This window comes from Solea solea, chromosome 16 (assembly GCF_958295425.1).
Source record: "Solea solea chromosome 16, fSolSol10.1, whole genome shotgun sequence".
NCBI lineage: Eukaryota > Metazoa > Chordata > Actinopteri > Pleuronectiformes > Soleidae > Solea > Solea solea.
Genome location: NC_081149.1, coordinates 16,001,614 through 16,019,106, shown reverse-complemented (window position 1 = coordinate 16,019,106; position 17,493 = coordinate 16,001,614). Strand labels below are relative to the sequence as shown.

Sequence of the window (17,493 nt, the reverse complement as noted above, 5' to 3'; positions counted from 1 at the left end):
TATGTTTTTACCATACTGAAACAAAGTGTATAGAATTTTTTATGAATCTCTGTTTTGTTTTGTTTTTTTAAATCAAACAAAAACAAATATGTTGACTCCATGGGCCTTGGTTGACCAAGGGGTCACTGACACATTTGTTCACGTCAGCGTGAAAAGTCTGATATTCTCAATATGACTGGAAAACTCCTCACTCAGCAGGAAAATATCTATTTTTAATTAAGTCCAACATGAAGCACATTTTATGCTGCGTCTCCCGCGTATACGCTGTTATTTTTCCTAAGAAACAGGCTTTGACAACATAATTGGTACAAAAGTGACACAATTATCAGACGTGTTTTTAACATAATACAACAGTGAAGCCTTTACACACACACGTGGTACTTATATATATATATATATATATATATGTATATATATATATGTATATACATAGATATGTATAGATATATATACATATACATATATGTATATATATCCCGTAAGCTACATTAAGCATGTTTAATTAAGACTAAACAACAAGACTTGAAAAAAGAAAATGATATGATAATAGTGACGTTAAATTTCCACGTAATCAAATTATTTCGATTATTTGAAATGACATGAAAAAGTATTCTACCCTCTAAATCAAAAACTACGGACCCTTCGAGTCAAATTAATCTTTAAATGAATATACTTTCTTTTTTTGTAGAACAATGTAGAACAAAGTCTTTTTTTTTGCACAGGAAAAAAAAAACTTAGTGTTTGAGGACATTTTCAGTAACACGACAGCAAAGATGCCACTTTTCCTATATTTATTATTCGTTCAGGCAGCGTGTTAAAAATCTGCGCGAACACGTTTGAAAGTTACAAAGAAACAAAAAATAAGAGTCCTACAGTAGATGTGTTGGTTAGTAACTTCTAATGTGGGCAGATATCAGCCTGTGCTGAGCGCACACGCTCAGCTTTTATCTCTGAAAAAGCCCTCGTCTGTGCTGCTCTCTCTGATCGTGACTGTCAACAGGTTCGTGGTGACGTCTGTCACGGTCACAGTGTCCAGGTTGGTGAAACGCGGGGACCACGCGCACGAGGCTGCTCGTGCGCGTGAATCGCACACGGACTCGGTGTGAGTGGACATGGCAGCGGATGGCGAGCACGTCTTCAGCTGATGCTTCGTCTTCCCGAGCTGAGGGACAGACGTCGTGCTCAAACAGTAAGTCCTGCTGTGTCCTCTCTGGTGACCTTTACGCGCGCCTGGAGCGATCGCGCAGGTGTAAGATAAACCTGCGGGTCCCGCATTTCGGCGCTCGCTGCTGGATTTGGGTGTGATCGTCGTTTCCACCTGAAACCTCTTGGTGAGCTGGATGAGGCTGCGGTCATGTGGCGGCTCCCCGTGGTGCTGCAGGTGTCTGGTCATTTTGGACGGGGACACTGGCTCCTCCAGCGGCTCTGTTGCTGAGCTGCTTCTATCATCTTCGTCATAATGGAAATGCAGCTTGGGTTTGCGCCCTCTCTTTTTGGGGAAGCGATCCAGCTCCTGGAGAGTCACAGCGGCTGCTGGAGTCTCTCTGGGCCTCCTCTCGAGCTCTGGTGGTCGGACGTGGACGCTTTCCCCTCTGTTGACCGCGCTCGGTGGGAAGATTGTGGGAACCACGGCGCGTAAACCTTCCCGGGCCCTTGGTGTTATGACAGGCTCCGGGACGGGATAGGAAACCTGGATCCCTCTGGGAGCCTCTCTTCTAAAATCATATGTCTTTTCTTTGGCTTTGGCCTGAGGACAGGGTAAATAAGGTTTAAGAAAGTTGGTTTCCCAGAGATGAAAATCTGAAGTCTCTTGAGGAAAATGTAAGGTCTGGGGAAAGCAGCAGTTTGGTCAGAGAAGGCCTTGTCCTTAAGTTATTTATTAATTTATATATGGCAGTGAAGAGGATTTTATGGTCACTTATCACCTCGGGAAAATTGTTGGGTAAATAAAAATCATTTCTCTTTGACCTTTCACTACTTATTAGTTGAATCTGAATCGGAATCAAATATTTTCACAATACATAAAACAGTGCAGATTATCGTGTATATTTGTGCCATGAGATATAATGAAAGCAAACAGATGATTCACTAACCTTTAAGAGAAATGTCTCGGGTTTGGGTCCCCTCTTTTTCGGTCCGAACTGCTCCCTTTCTCGCTCTCTGACGGAAAAACAGAACATTGATTCATTCATGTCTTCTTTATGGTATAAATGTGAACGTTATTTTTCTTTATATGGAATTAACTCGATCACAAGGGTGAGTCAGTTTTCTGGGCCTTTTTTTTAAAAAAAAAAACAACAAAAAGACAATAATCGTGAGTTAATATAAAATGAAAAAAAATAAAAACCTGTGATGCATCTCATTTGCCACATGTTTGAGCTCGAAATGAATCATCTCCGTTCAAGACTTCCGTTACGAAAAGTAAGATTTAGGTGTTTAAACTCAAGTACGTGTACTTTTTTGGAGGACGAGAGAGAGGGAGGGAGAGAGAAAGAGAGAGAGAGAGGCCTACTGCTGTGCTGTCAAACCCTCACCTCTCCTCGAAGGCAGTGAAGAGTCGCACATCCAGAATGTTTTCCTCTGGCTCCCAAGTGCTGTACCTGTGTCACAACAGCAGAGAGGAGAAGTGTTGGTCAGCGCACGGTGCGCGGATCACGCGTCAACGCGCACACACGCACTGTTTATCACTTTTTATCAAAGCATTTTCGCTGCGCACACACGCTCTGCATTTGCAGAGCTACGTAGCGGACAGTGACGCATGGTGAACCCGGCCATTGCTAAAGCTACAGTGGGGGCTTGGAGACACCTCAGCGGGCTGGAGATGAGACATTCCCCACCGCTGTCCGGTGCACACACGCCGTCCACACCCACAGCAGTCCGCGCCGCTGTCCGCGAGCGCACACGAAGCGAATAAAAACATCCACGAGCTGAGTAAACGACGACCGAGTGAGGTGCAGTTTGTGCTGGCGGCCAGGATGGAGCGCTGTCCTTCGCTTCGCAGCCTCGGCTATAATACTCACTTCTTAGACCAGCCCTTCCATTTCACGAGATATTCCCAGCGACCCTGCAAAGAAGAGCAGTAACACACGCAGGTTATTAGATTATTGTCTGTCGGCGCTGCACAAACAAATGGTTGCGTAACAGATGAGGAGACACTGCCTGTAAGGGGGAAAAACAGCGAATACCCGTCTGATTCTCCGTTTAATGATGGACTCGGCTGCAAAGACGCTCTCACCCACAGCAGAGAGCTCCATGGTTCACCATGCACCTCGTTTATTTCTGTCTCTTTTATTATTTTTGGCTTCCCTCGTGTCCTCTCCGGGTTGTTTAATTTCGCACATCCCATAATACGCAATCTGAGGAGGACGTCATCACGTCTTTTTCTGTTGCCAGGCACCGCAGTCGGTAGGACGGATCGCGGCGGAGCGCATTGGCTCAGTTGTTGCTACGTGCTCCGGGTTTGTGAGTGAAGGGGAGGAGTCCCGCTGCTCTGGCTGCTCTACAGGAATCTGTGGCACAGTGGAGCGAGCCAAGTCACAGTTCTCCCGGAGCGGATCCACGGAGCCCTGGGGTCCCCGATGGGGTCCACAGTGTCCACAAATAATAGTGCCATTTCACCAACAGACCATGAAAGAGTGGAATGAGCAGTTTAGTGGAAAATGTAACCCTCAAACAAGAGCCATTCCATACAAGCCCGATCCAAACTGTACGTTTATCAAATTAGGCCATAAATGCTGTCAACATTTCTTATCTGCGGAGGCTTCAATTACCTCTTTCTGTTCAAATATATTCCTACAGCACATTTAAAAACAACCTCAGTTGCACAAACACTACATATATAAAACAAGTAGAATTAATACGCGCAATAAACAATGGAAGCACGAAAAGAAGCGACTTTAAAATATTTTTTTTAAAAACCAAGGCACCAAGGCTTAAGATGACTTATTTGACTGTTTACTGTTTGTTTATTAAATACAGTTTCATCTCTTTCACGGCCATAATGTTCATAATGTTCACTATAAAACAAATGAGCGCATGATGAGGGGCAACGTTGTGCCTAATTTGTAAACAGCGTCTGTCCATGAGACCATATCAGCTTTACTGTCATGTCCACACAAAATAAAATTGTATATGTATATATATATATATATTTATATATGTGTGTGTTTATATATATATTTATATATGTGTGTGTTTATACATATATATATATATATATATGTATGTATATATATATATACATATGAACTCCTGCGTCTGTTAATTTCATTTAGAATTGTATCAGTACACATGTTGTTTTGTAAGCACACAATTAGATTTACGGGAGGAGGCTTATTAAACAATAATTGTTCTGTCGTCAAAGGACGTGAGTATTTTAATTATTTCACTGAAACGCATGAGAACTTGTATTTTTTGTTTTTTACATGTTGTGTATTTATATTTATTATAGTGGTTGTACATTATGTGAAACAAAGCTCTGGAATGACAGATGACGGATGTGGAACCTCTAAAAGACTACATTTAAATTTAGAAACTTTAGACCAGGTGTCCTGTTACCTGGGGGCCAATAAAAAAAGGAAAAAAACTGTTCAGTCAGAGGTGGGAAACATGAAGTTAAAACATTATTGTAACAACTAAAATGATGATGATATTAAATAGAAATTTAAAAGTAAAAGTGTTTGTTTTAATAGTGTTTTAATAGTGTGTAGTTTGCGATAAAAAAACAACCATTATTTAGGAAGCAAAATTAATCTACAGAAATAAAATAGAAGTAAATAACTGACATAAAAGACTAATTATATACTATATATAATATATATACACAGTTGAATGTAATACGTTTAATAATGTGATAAATATAGTAATAATAAACTAAAAAATATCGCTAACAAGCTGCACCTCGGCCACGCGCACTGTGTTTACTGGAAAGGGATGAATTTCACGCGCCATGTTTTCATAATGACATTAATGATATTAAGTGACGGGCCACATAACATCGATTAAGGGGCCACATGTGGCCCACGGGTTGTGAGTTTGAGACCTCTGCTTTAAAAGTAAGTATAGTGGTTGACTGTAAACACGTTAGAGAGCTGCGTGTATTAATATAAATATATATATATGTTATATATATATATATATATGTGTGTGTGTATATATATGTATATATATTAATATAAATACTAATACTAATAAGTACAGGGGATATTTGTCATTTGATTTAATCTTTTCTAATTAAATATTTGTGTCCTTGGATTATTTTATGAATATAATCATGATCAATCCTGTTAGTTAAAAAACAAAAAAACAATAACAATGTTCTTCTCTACCTCATTGTCGGCGGTATGACCACTTTTAAACGTGTATAATACGTTAATAAATGTAATTATATTTAATCATCATCATCATCATTATTATTATTTTTTTATTATCATCATCATTATTATTTAGTAGTAGTGATAGTAGAAATACTCTTAGCTTCCGTGGTTGTTTAATTAAAAAAAAAAAGTAGTAGTTTGAAGTATAAAGCTTTAAATTGCATGTGAATGTCTTTATTTTGGCAGTTAGTAAATAAATAAAATAAATAATGATGTAGATGGTGTATATCAATAACAATTATAATAATAATGTTAATAATATTATTGGGGCAGTAGTCAGGCTTTTCTATAATATATTAAACACTATCGCACAAATAGATTACATTGTTAAAGACTTCCATGGGCCTGAGGACCATTTTTTTCCACATTCACAAAAAAATTAATTATGAATTAAAATAAAGTGCAATAATCATAGATTCAGAACCATCATTGTCTCCTTGCTCTGCGCCGAACTGACGGTCAAATATGTTCCACCTTGACAAATAAATTATTTCCGACAAAAAAATCTGAATACGATGAAGCACATGACACAGCAGCGGCCATTTACATGTTTTCGGACCCCTTTGAAATTCCAGTGTGTCTGTGTTAGAATGAGAACAGATGAACCTGAACAATCCTGTGAGAGTTTATTCACAGCTCCTCTTAATTCTCCACTAACAGAACCTTTACGTTAAAGCAGAGACTCATGGAAAGACTGTGGATCAGGCCATTTAAGGAGCGTTTGGTTTGCAAATAAAATGCGTTGAAAGCTTCTGGTATTTATTTATTTATTTATTTACGCAGAAGCATGAACTCTTTCTATCTTTCTTTTCATGATTTTGCGGATTTATTTACACGTCATGTGTCTGTATTCGGCCCTTACGTTGCATTACTTTTACGCACAAATTACGTTTTGAGCCAAAATTACTTTTGCAATGAAAGCAAATGTAAATGCGCGAACGTAATAAATATAATTATGCGTAAGGTGACTTCACTGTGGGATCATATGATGCAGGTGAGCAGACTGAGATCGCAGCAGCAGCAGCAGGAGGAGAAGGAGAAGGAGAGTCAGTCATTTGCTGGCTGCTCGTCCCTCTTTATCCTCGATCGTGTTCAAAATCTTGAATCATCTATTTTTATACACACACACATATATATAATACATGAGAAATTGTCAGTGTGCTGGTTTTATCCCCACTGCGGAGCAGACAAAGGCGGGCGCGCCGCGGACAAAAGATACGTTGTAGCTGCTGTGGAAATATGAACCACCATTTTGATAGCCATAGCTTGAAGACCGACATTTCCTGTCGGGTGCTGTAATGGCTATAGCCTGCACGGGTTGTGTTGTGAGAGTGTGAGGTGGCGACGGTGTGTTTGCACCCTGCATACAGTCCGTGTGTGCACACACTGCTGCTGCTGCTGCCGCCGCTGCTGCTGCTGTGGTTCTCCATATTTGGCTGCGAGTGGATGAAAAGTGAGTCTGCAGTGAGCCGCAATGGCGACAGACGCACATGAATAAACAGAGCTGGCTCTGTGAGCGCATTATTGGCGCTCTGGTTTCTGGGCAACTGCAGCGCGCTGCTCATGCACTGTCCTACTTACCGGGGCGACATTTTCTGCTGAAGGTGGCTCAGGCACCAAAACAAAACCGCATGCAGGCGAGAAACTTTGAAGCTCTGACCTGAGGCTTTGAATAAAGAGAAGTCTGACACACGTCACTGCAACACAATATAGAGTCATGTTGAGGTTTTCTTTCTATACTAAATATACATATAAACTCTGATATTAAAGAAGCTGTTGTTTGGAGAGATTGCAGGGGCTTTTACTTTTCAAATGTTCATTTAATTCATTTAATTCAATTCATCATTTAATTTTCAAAGGCGCGTCGACACCAGGCCTCAATCCGCCGAGTCACGCAATCAGAGAAATGACACCAGTGCTCATTTAATCCCACGTTGCTGCTCTGACAGAAGCAGACACTCTGCTGTTGCTGCTGCTGGTGGGCACGATGATAAAAGGGGAATGTGATACATCACACTTGGTCTATAAATATGTTCCGCTGCTCAACCTTGTTTCAGTTTCCTCCTGATGCATGACTGACTCACATGGTTGGTTCAGAGCCATGAAAGGCCTGCAGAGAGTGAGAGAGATGGCCCTCGTGTGCTCACAGGCAGACATGCCAACTATGTGTTCATGGGCTTTTCAAAATTCCAGCCGTATCAACTCATATCAAGTGAGTTTCGCAAGGTACAAAAATGCGCTGCGTCACGTCTGCTGCCAGTTTTGGACACGTCTGCGCGTCTCCTATGGCCCTGGTTCTTCCTTCCTTTCTTCCTTTCTTTCTTTCTTTCAAATGTCCACTGAAAATAGTCTTTTTCCGTAAAAACAAATTCCCATCATACTGAGTTAAATTTAATTATCAGATTTTCCACAGCGTGTTATGTGAGCACTTCCATGACGGAATTCCAGACAAGGAAAGTCGAGATAAGGTTACATTTAAAAAAAAAAAAAGGGCTGAGAATGATTCAATCATCAAGTTGATATATATTTATATTTTTGGGGGGGAGATTGTAGCATCAGGACAGACACATCCCTGATCCTCCTTTGCGTACATGTGAGATGTGAGTGCTCTTCCGTGCTACAGTTGTGGCGCCTCTAGAGTTTCAAACCACTGGCCTTGAAGACGTGAAAAATGATTTATTTTCTTTGATTTAAACGTCAGAGAACACAGAGGCCCCTTTTTGCTATAAATAACTCTGAAAAGATTGATCACTGGCGGCTTCAGACTGTTAAGTTATCATTAGAATGCACATTAAAACAGTGGCCCAAACAACACTTTCTTTCTTTCTTTCTTTCTCCCCCCACCCTTCCTTCCTTCCCCTCCTCTTGGAGATTGCTTTTTTTCTTGGTACATGAGCATCTCTGATGGGCAGCTCCCATGCTAGAACTCAGGAAGACACCACACACACACACACACACACACACACATTCCTGGGCCTTTCTGTCATTCACAGGAGTACAGAGTAAATCTTTCCTCAGCACAGCTTGTGCTCCAGGCCTTTAATGATCCCCTTTAGAGCTGGAAGACATTTAGCAATGTCAGGAAAGGTCAGTAATTACAGCTCATTCATATAAGCAAATTTATGCACAAATGTGTGTGTAGCTCTGTATGCCTATATTTAAATCATAGTGTGTGGAAATAATGCGGGCTAGAATTGCAGTGTCATAGTGACACAGGCCTGCAGAGAGAAAACACATTCCCATGGCACTTAACTCATTGTGCTAAATGTCACTGAGCATATTGCAGACGCATTGTATACAAATGTCATATAATTGGCACCATTCCCCACCCTGTCGCGCTGCCGTGAACACCCACAGTCAAGTCCTCAAGTCTCCACAAAGCCTTTCCTCTGTTTATAATCTGACGCTTACATAATATGTACATACATAAGATGCAGCGCGTCTCAAAGTTGACCCGCAGAAGAAAAACAATGCCCTGATAAAGTTTTGATGATACAAGTGACCGGTGCAGTTATGCAATACAGAGGGCCCTTTGTGCAGGAACGTTTGTGATTATGCAACATGATCTGTTTTCCTATTCGTGGGTTCACAACTAGAGTTTCTAGCACTTAATGTTCTATTCTTCCTCTCCGTGTGCAGAGAGGAACTGCAGAACAATGATACATAAATCTTTTTTACTGAAACGCCAGAACAAACTATGAAATGTTTGCCTATAAAAAGAAGAAGGAGGAATTCATTATTTCAACACACAAAGCAGCCAGTTTGCCCCACCTAGTGTCAGTGCAGCAAAAAAAAACAAACAAGCCTATATCTAGAGAGCCAATTTTTTTCTTTTATTGAAACATACCATCAAATAAGCTGTGCCGTAAGCAATAAGTCAGTCAGCTCCTGGTAAAAACATACTGTATAACAATCCTTTTCACCGGGAACCAAGTGCAAGAGCGAATTGGCAAAAGAAAAAAGTACCAAACTGAGTCAGAAACAAAAACCGGTTCAGTGGAATCACATGGAGCAAACATCCTGTAATAGTTTCGAATGACAAATTAAATGTCAATAAATACACACTCTTCATTTAATTTTTTTAATTAGTTCATTAATTATCATTCTAATATTTTAGCATTCTCACTGGTCTTGCATTAGCTGTGCATGGAAGGCAATTTAGACTAAAAATGTAGGTTACATCCAACAGCTTTGACGTTTGAAGTTTCAGCAGCATGAACAAAACAGCTTTGCACTCGCTGGAATTGCATGTAACAAAATACAAAACCCCTCCGCCTTGCAACTCACATTTAATCCCGTGTAACATACTCCATCCATGACCCTGGTAGCATTTCATTAAACATATAGCAGTCGTATGTGTTTCTTCAGATCACAAGATGAGGTTCAATAGCAAAATGAGATGACCGTTGTTAATCTGTGCATCATTAGGACAGTCCCAAAAACAACGAGGAGATATTTGAACTCCAGCAATATGTGAGGTCAACACTACGGTAATAAATCACACAGCCTTGTTATGGTAAGAATCAATACCTCTTCTTAAAAGGTAAAGTACAAGTTTGATAAATGACACCATTTTCTTAATGCTGTTGACCCTTTGTTCCATAAATGTGCAGAACGGTAATAATTTGATTGTGACAGCAGACCCACCGATGGCTTTGCTGCATACCAACAGCAAAACAAGTAGAAGAGATGAACAAAAAAAGGCCGGGACGTTCCTTAAAGGCTGTTGACATAGCAGAGTGCACTCCACACTTTGTCTTTGTTTATGCTCGGTATATATATATATATATTTTTTTTTTTCATGTAATGGCTATTTATTTTCATCAGAAATCACCTTAAACAAAGCTTGTGATGAAATACCGAGTCAGACTAAATGAAAGTGTCTTCAAAGAATTGAAAGAAGACTTTAAGAGAAAATCTCCATTATTGACACTGACAAAAAAAAGGAAAAGGAATTAAGTGCTTTCAGTTTGATCTTAGATCATCGTAAGTTCCTCTCTACCTTCTATTGGGACCAAAATAAGATATTATTCATACAAAATACATATAAACCTTCATACATCTCAGGCTATAAGTTCGGTACAAGTATGAAACAACAGCAAGAGAATCCCATTAAGCTCCATATGACAAATAAAACAGACTTTTTTTTTCTTTTTTTTGAGTGGGATACATCCACTTGAATGTATTCACTCAAATCCTCGAGGGCACTTTCTTGGCTACAACATCACAGAGGAGAATACGGTATAAAACATCATAAGAAACATATTGAATTTGAATGATAAATTATAAATTTCCTTATATACAAAATTCTGATGTTACATATGTTACATGTTTACATATGCACATATTGACAGGATCATCCCGTTCGGCAGCCGGGAGTCCGAGACTTTCTTAAAAAGATACGTATTCCTTGAACGTCACAGTGAGACTGTTTGTCGTGATGTCAGTGATGATGATATTTCCCATAAACGGAGAGATTGTTTTGACAGGCGCTTCCTTAGATTTCTCTGTGAATTGCGGCGTGTCCTCTGTCACAGGTGGAGGATCTGTGACGGCAGGCTCCGCCTCCGGCGCCAGCTCCGGTTGTATTTCTGGCTCCACCTGGCTCTTAGTCTTTGGGCAGCTGAGATCCATCGGCTCCTCTTGGCCGCCGGAGTCCATAACCTCGTATGTGCATGCAGAGCCAGGGCGTCGGCCACGGCAGTGGAGGTCCATTGGTTTATCCTGAGGTGGCGTGACGGCCGTGCTGGGCACACTGAAGCTTCTGGAGGCCAGGTAAGTTTTAGAAACACTCCTGTCCTCAACAGGATCTGAGAGCTTTCGCTTGCGGTCACTAGGAAAGGAAGGGATCCTAATCTGGTCGACCGCTGTCGGCGTCAGGATGTTGGCGTCAACAGCCCAGGACATTGGAGGTGAGCTTGCAGTCAGCTGCAGCGGTAAATCATCCGGCAGGTCAGCCTGACCTCGAGCCACCTCAGTGTTGTATTCCTCTGCTGTGCTTGGTGAAGGTTTGGAGAAATGTCTGTCCTTCGGGGAACATTTTGTCGGATGTTCTGCGGCAGGAGGGGAGCTGCCGTTACAAATCTCTTTGGGGATACCGTTCTCCGAATACTCCACCATTTTGGTTCTGTGTGCTGGATTGTTTTCTGACGGTTTGGTGTTCTGAGGTTTCTCTTCGCTTGACGATTCCCCGTGTTTACCTTTCGCTCCATGGACCTTGTTACTGTCCATATATTTACTCATGACAATCACAATACGTCCATTCTTGTTTTTGTTCTTGATTATCTTCATTTTGCTGCTCATAGCGCACGGCAGAGTTGCATCTTTCGGGTTGGGTTTGAGGGCACATTCGCTCTCAGCCTCTTTGACAGCCGGTTTCCTCACCTCCACTGCCAACTCTTTGACTTTACTCAAACATCCTGTGTCTTTGTCACGAACCCATTTCTGTTGCAGTGCCAGTGGTAAGTTCCAGCCAGGATTTACTTGTTTACAAGCCGGCTCCTGAACTTTGACCACCTCTTTGAGCCTCGAGGCCTGTGTGTCGTACATATTTGGGTCAGGCTCATAATGGTGGTGCTTCTTGCTGTTTAGCTGGTAGATGAACTTCTTTTTTCCGTTGGTTAGCTGATCAGCAGGGACCTCCTGGCTGCTGGGCTGGTACTGATGGTGCTTCTTGCTGTTCAGCTGGTACTGCTGAGGCTGGGGGCGCGGGACCGGGACAGGATCTGACTTGAAGCCTCCTTCTGCATCCTGACATGTGTCCTCAAAACCAGCGGGGATACTGGACCTCCGGGCAAATGAGGGCACCTGATAGAAGAAACAAAAGACAACATGTTTAAGATTCACCTTTTCTTTATTTAGCTAGGAAGGTCCCATTGAGATACAAGATCTCTTCCTGGTCGTGATAGCAGCGTAGATGGCACAAATAGTTACAGAGAGGAGATAATTTCAGATATAGAAACAACACAACAGAAAACAAAAGTTAAAAGGAGGTTATTAAAAGAGAGTAAAAAAGGGAGATATAATAAAGTAAAGTGCAGATAAAGTATAAAAAAGTTACAAGAACATATCCACGTTTTCACTTCATTGTGAAATCGAGAGTTTCGTGATTAGGACCAAACCGTCCTTTGATTTCATTTCATACGTCATACCCTCACTCTGGAATAAATGTGTCATATTTAAGTCCAAGCTGAGACAATCCCGATGACACTGCAACAGCCTCAGCATCAGATTATTTCCACAGACAACAGACGTTACATAACCGTCCTAATACAGAAAGAGTAGTTCTCTCATGGCGAGCGGAATGTTTATTTAGAAGAAGCTTTCGCGGCTGCTAAAATGTGCTACAGACAAAATATTCAAATCCGCACAATCGGAAAATACAGGAGCGTGTACGACGAGGAGGAAGTGAAGCAGAAACTGGTACAAACCAACCAAGCAGGACTCAGCATATGACCTTCCTCCCCACCATCTTGTCCCCTCCCCCTCCTCCTGTACAGACTGACCCCTTGGGCCGTCAGGGGGGCACCGCAGCGGAACGCTCAAGACACTTTGGCTGTGACCTTAGGTCACAGAAGTGCCACCGGACATGTCACGCTTTATCCATGATTGCTGGCCACGTGTGACTCTGGCAGAGAGGTATGCCTCTTTAAGGAGTGACACTGCATAGTAATCAGCTCCAAGTCTCAGAATATATAATCACATTTGGCTCTGGATACAGTTCTGCAAAAGGCCTGAGCTAAGATAGTCTAAGGCATGAATAGAGTGGCTACTTTCAGCCTCATCTATTTCTGTCTGGGGAACATTTATAAACAGGGGGATGAATGAAAACATTGTATGTTTCAGATACTGACTCACTACAAAAGAAACTTCACAATCTCCGGTTAAAAACAGTGCTTTGCATATGAAGCTTTTTAGCATACGGAAATAATGAACATGTGGGTAAAAAATTGGTGCAGCCACCCAGCGCTTATGTAACCTGAGGCAACAAACCTGGTTCATTATTAGTGCACACAGAGATCCAGCTGTACAACCCCATCCTCCCTTTGCCCTTTTCTCCATCTCTCGCAAAGAAATCTATAAATATCCTCAACTATAAAGATGGCAGCTTGAAACCACCTGACAGAAACCCCCTTGTTTTTGGATCCTTACTGACTGAAACTTGAAACAGCACGCTGTTTCAGAAGCAGAGACACTATCATGTTGGTGCCGAACCGTAGCAGAAGATAATAATTACCTGGAGCAGAAGATGCTTTGGTTTTGGCCCCCGTTTTCGGTATCCCATCAGCTGCTCCTGCCGCTCTCTGTGGAAACAAAAGATAATTACATTTTCTTGCTTTTGACAGTCTTGCATCTTACTACATTAAAAAAAAAATCAAACTGCAACACATGAGAAAGCTACACGACATTTGGAGAATTCATTCTTTTTTTTTTCTACCTATTCGAGGTCAAAAGTGGAATTTTGATTTTGGAGGACTAATGAATGCCCACATGTGACCCCGCTGCAAAGCATTATGGTCCTTATTTGCATAGCTCTCCATGGTAATCGGCCCATTCCATATTCTCATTATCCGGAAGAAATTTAATTACGGCTACAGCAGGCAGAATCTCCCCTCGTCTTTTAAAAACATCCACTCCTACGCAGCAGAACCTCCTCTTCTTACATTTACCGTCTAATTAGGGTCATGAGGTACGGATGAAATGGAATAAACACAACACTGTGCCTGTGCCTCTGGGATGTATGCTGCTGTTGAAAGAATGCACACACCACCATGTCTTGGGCAACACAAGGCCTACACTCTGAAGGTGTAGAGTGATAAATATCAGACTAATCACAGTTTTCTAATGAGGGAGGAGTGAGGAAAAACATTATGATAGCTGTGTTAAGCAGTAGAAGGCTTGCGATGAAATATTGCTCCTTGATATAAACCTTGACTCGTCAACGGCACATAAATAACCAGCGGTGGGTGAAAACTAGGCATGAGTAAACCCACCCCATTGTTGGGCCTTTGCTGCAGATGTTCAAAGTGTCAGAGCAGCCAGGAAACTGCCACAGTATACAGTCCACATTTTAATGCTATAATGTGTGCGATTTCAAGCGCCGTCCAAACGGGGGTGACCCCTATTCACAGAAGATTTGGCTATTACAGCCTCCCTTGTTGGATCCCCTCCCCCATCCTCTGGGAGCAGAGTGGAATCCACACACACAGCGCAGAGGCAGCACTCCATGACCATCAGCACATAGCCAGACAAACACACACACACACACACACACACACACACACAGTGAGCCAGGCGGGCAGGCAGGCAGGCAGGCTGCAGGGGAATATGAGAGCGGTACACTGGAAACGCTAGAGAGCAGTGCGTGTCAATTAGCCTTTTCAGAAATGCGAATTCCTTTCCCCAGCCATAATGTCTTTAGGCCTGGTGGCCTACAGAGAGACTATATCACACAGGCCTCATGGGTCCAGCAACCTAGACAAGATGATGTTGTGCACATGCCACGAGGCTGATGGGACAGCATCATTTGTATTCATTAACACCCCAACCCTTGGGATTGACATTTATATGTGATCATTTTAGAGGCCTCTATTAAGCCTACTGTTGACCCAGACTGAAAGTTGGCTGTCAGTCGCATACCCAAGGTGGAATATTCGGTTATAAATGCTGCCGTTTCATGGCGTCCGGTCTGTTTGCAGATCATATTCTGGTAATGATGGAAATCCCATCAGGTTGCAGCTTGGCCTGCGTACAAAAACCCCAACAACAAACCACTGTGCTCCTGTACTGCACATCAAGTCAAAGCAGCTCAGCTGCTGAATTAGCACCTGTCCTGCTCAAGCCTTAGGGGCTGCTAGGAAACCCAACTGTAAAGATTTGATCACTGCATCAGCCGTGCACTTTATGAAAACAATTTACGTCACTGCAAACTCCCATTCCTTACAACTTGCTGTCAGTTGCCTATTTTTGGCACACACCCATGCACATTTACATATCCCGTTAGCCTGATAAAGGAATCGCCACCATTCACATCCATATCTTCCTCCCCATGGAGAAGATAGACCTATAGGCAAAGGGGCGGCAGGGATTGGTGATATAGTAACTGTGGCGCCCCTTCCTCCCATGCCCATATTAGGTCATGGTTGAACTGGAGGCTGCGCGGCCTCGTCCAAAGTCCACATCCCTCTCACCTGTGTTGAAACGCGACGAGGAGCCGCGGGTCAAGGATGTTTTCCTCTGGCTCCCATGTGTTGTATCTGCAGAGGAGAGCAAACAACTGTCAGAGAGCTGTCACTGACTCACTCACATGAACACATAGTAAACATATCTCCGTCATTGCTGTGCAGTCAGAGCAGACAGACGAGACAAGCAGGTCTAATTGAATTGAAAAGGAAAAAAAAATGATCTGAGGCTTTTTTTTTTTTACTTCAAGGTCAAAGGTAACTGCATTTGCGGGATCGTGAATAACAACTACGGGTCAGCAAATCAACCACGCGCGCATGATCCAACTGCACAGCAGGGAAAAAAACCCTAAAAACAAAAAGTGTCTCCAAACGGCCCTCCAGCACCAGCAGCATACAGTCGGCCATTTTAGCACCACTGTCTCGTAAATTCGCTGGCAGAGCAGAAATAATTAAAACGGGATTACATGGCTGTGCCTCCCCCTTCCCTCGCATAAATTAGTGAAGGCATCCGCGGATGCACTGAAACACACACCGACCGCGCTGACACACACACACATACACTGTACCCGCGCGCATTTAGTAACTGCGCCTTTTTTTTTTAAGCCAAACACTTGATATTTTTGCAATGCATGTAAATGATGTGAGACGTTGCAGAAAAAGCTGTAGACACTTACTTGGGAGACCAGCCTCGCCACTTGACCAGGTATTCTATCTTGCCCTGTCATTGTGGAGAAGCACAACATTTTTGGGTGAGGATCGCGTCAAACGCAACATTTCAACGTCCGCAGCGACGCTGCAAACGTGCTCGCTGTCTCTCTCTCTGTTACCTTACGGATGCGCTTCTTTTCGATGCCCTCCACTGCAAAGACGTGCTCTCCGGCAGCAGGGAGCTCCATTCTCGGCTGAATCCGACGGCCGCGGACGGGGAGTAGGTGAAATGTGGGCTACGCGCCGTCGATGTGCCTTCCGTTTGGTGTGTGCAGTGCGCGCTTGGTAGTTTTCCAGTTGTATCCAAACTGTATTCCCTCCACCTCTCCTCCTCGCTCGCTCGCTCGCTCGCTCTCGCTCTCTCCCTCTCTCTCTCACTCCTTTGCACACTCCACAGTCCTGGCAACGAGCACAGAGATACTCACAGTGTTGCGGCTGCGAGCAGCTCTTCTCGTGCAATAGCTTCAGCTCGGCGCATGACGTCAGGAGGGGAGGGGGAGGTGGAGACCTTGCACAGAGGTTGGGGTTTATCCCGTGAGTGCTGGACTGCGGGAGGGATATCTGGAAATTAAAATCAATCACCACGTTACAGTCACGATACGAAGACAGACCACTTATGCAGTTGTTTTGTTGGGTTCGATAACAAGGCTGGTGATTGTATCCCCCCCCCCCCCCCACACACACACACACACACACCCCTCTCCTTCTCCAGTGCTATCAACTGTGCATTAGAAGAGACTTTTCTTTATTTGAAAGACTGAAATTCATTCAAGCACAGATCGTGTATGTGCAAATATGTGTTTGAAAATGGTGCAAGAAAAATTATTATAATATAATCTAAAACTTATCCTAAACTAAAAAAAAAAACTGGCAACAAATTTGAGCTGGATTTTTTTTTTGCAACAGTTTAATGCAGCAAATCCTCATTTCAAAGAGCTGGAATCCCCACCTGTGTCTGAACTCACCTTTACGCAGCAAACAAAGCAGTTTTTTTAATGTGACAGTGTGTTTGTGACTTGAACTGAGTCTGGCACACGAACGGAAAACAAGTTCCCCTTTATTTGAATTTCCGATCCCCTTAAAGCTGCACAGTTGTAGATGAGTACAGGCTGAGGCTCACACTTCGATCTGCGCCGCCATTCGAATATAGGTCACACACTCTGCGCTCGTCAAAACCAGTGCCATGTCCTTTGGGCTCAACTGGCATTAATTTGACACACGGCAGA

General features: G+C 42.8%; 2 protein-coding genes across 2 annotated transcripts; both read right to left on the bottom strand.

Annotated features, from left to right (window-relative positions):
• Positions 1-481: 481 nt before the first annotated feature.
• Positions 482-3,538, bottom strand: cbx8a (chromobox homolog 8a (Pc class homolog, Drosophila)). Its single transcript, XM_058653767.1, has 5 exons — positions 3,186-3,538; positions 3,021-3,064; positions 2,535-2,600; positions 2,094-2,160; positions 482-1,747 (listed from the first exon to the last, which is right to left on the bottom strand). The coding sequence occupies exons 1-5, from the start codon at positions 3,252-3,254 to the stop codon at positions 938-940; spliced, it is 1,056 nt and encodes a 351-aa protein (XP_058509750.1). The 5' UTR covers positions 3,255-3,538; the 3' UTR covers positions 482-937.
• A 5,649-nt stretch (positions 3,539-9,187) lies between these two features.
• cbx4 (chromobox homolog 4 (Pc class homolog, Drosophila)) lies at positions 9,188-16,849 on the bottom strand. The gene is made up of 5 exons (XM_058654340.1): positions 16,387-16,849; positions 16,234-16,277; positions 15,566-15,631; positions 13,612-13,678; positions 9,188-12,182 (listed from the first exon to the last, which is right to left on the bottom strand). The coding sequence occupies exons 1-5, from the start codon at positions 16,453-16,455 to the stop codon at positions 10,767-10,769; spliced, it is 1,662 nt and encodes a 553-aa protein (XP_058510323.1). The 5' UTR covers positions 16,456-16,849; the 3' UTR covers positions 9,188-10,766.
• Between the last annotated feature and the right edge of the window lie 644 nt (positions 16,850-17,493).

Excerpts from the sequence above, each read along its gene's own strand:
- cbx4 (XM_058654340.1), bottom strand. The coding sequence starts at position 16,455 with ATGGAGCTCCCTGCTGCCGGAGAGCACGTCTTTGCAGTGGAGGGCATC. Across the intron at positions 15,632-16,233 it reads TGGCGAGGCTGGTCTCCCAA|ATACAACACATGGGAGCCAG; the intron begins GTAAGTGTCTAC and ends TCTCCTCTGCAG. Across the intron at positions 13,679-15,565 it reads CTCGTCGCGTTTCAACACAG|AGAGCGGCAGGAGCAGCTGA; the intron begins GTGAGAGGGATG and ends TTGTTTCCACAG.
- cbx8a (XM_058653767.1), bottom strand. The coding sequence starts at position 3,254 with ATGGAGCTCTCTGCTGTGGGTGAGAGCGTCTTTGCAGCCGAGTCCATC. Across the intron at positions 3,065-3,185 it reads TTAAACGGAGAATCAGACGG|GGTCGCTGGGAATATCTCGT; the intron begins GTATTCGCTGTT and ends TCTTCTTTGCAG. Across the intron at positions 2,161-2,534 it reads TTCACTGCCTTCGAGGAGAG|AGAGCGAGAAAGGGAGCAGT; the intron begins GTGAGGGTTTGA and ends TTTTTCCGTCAG.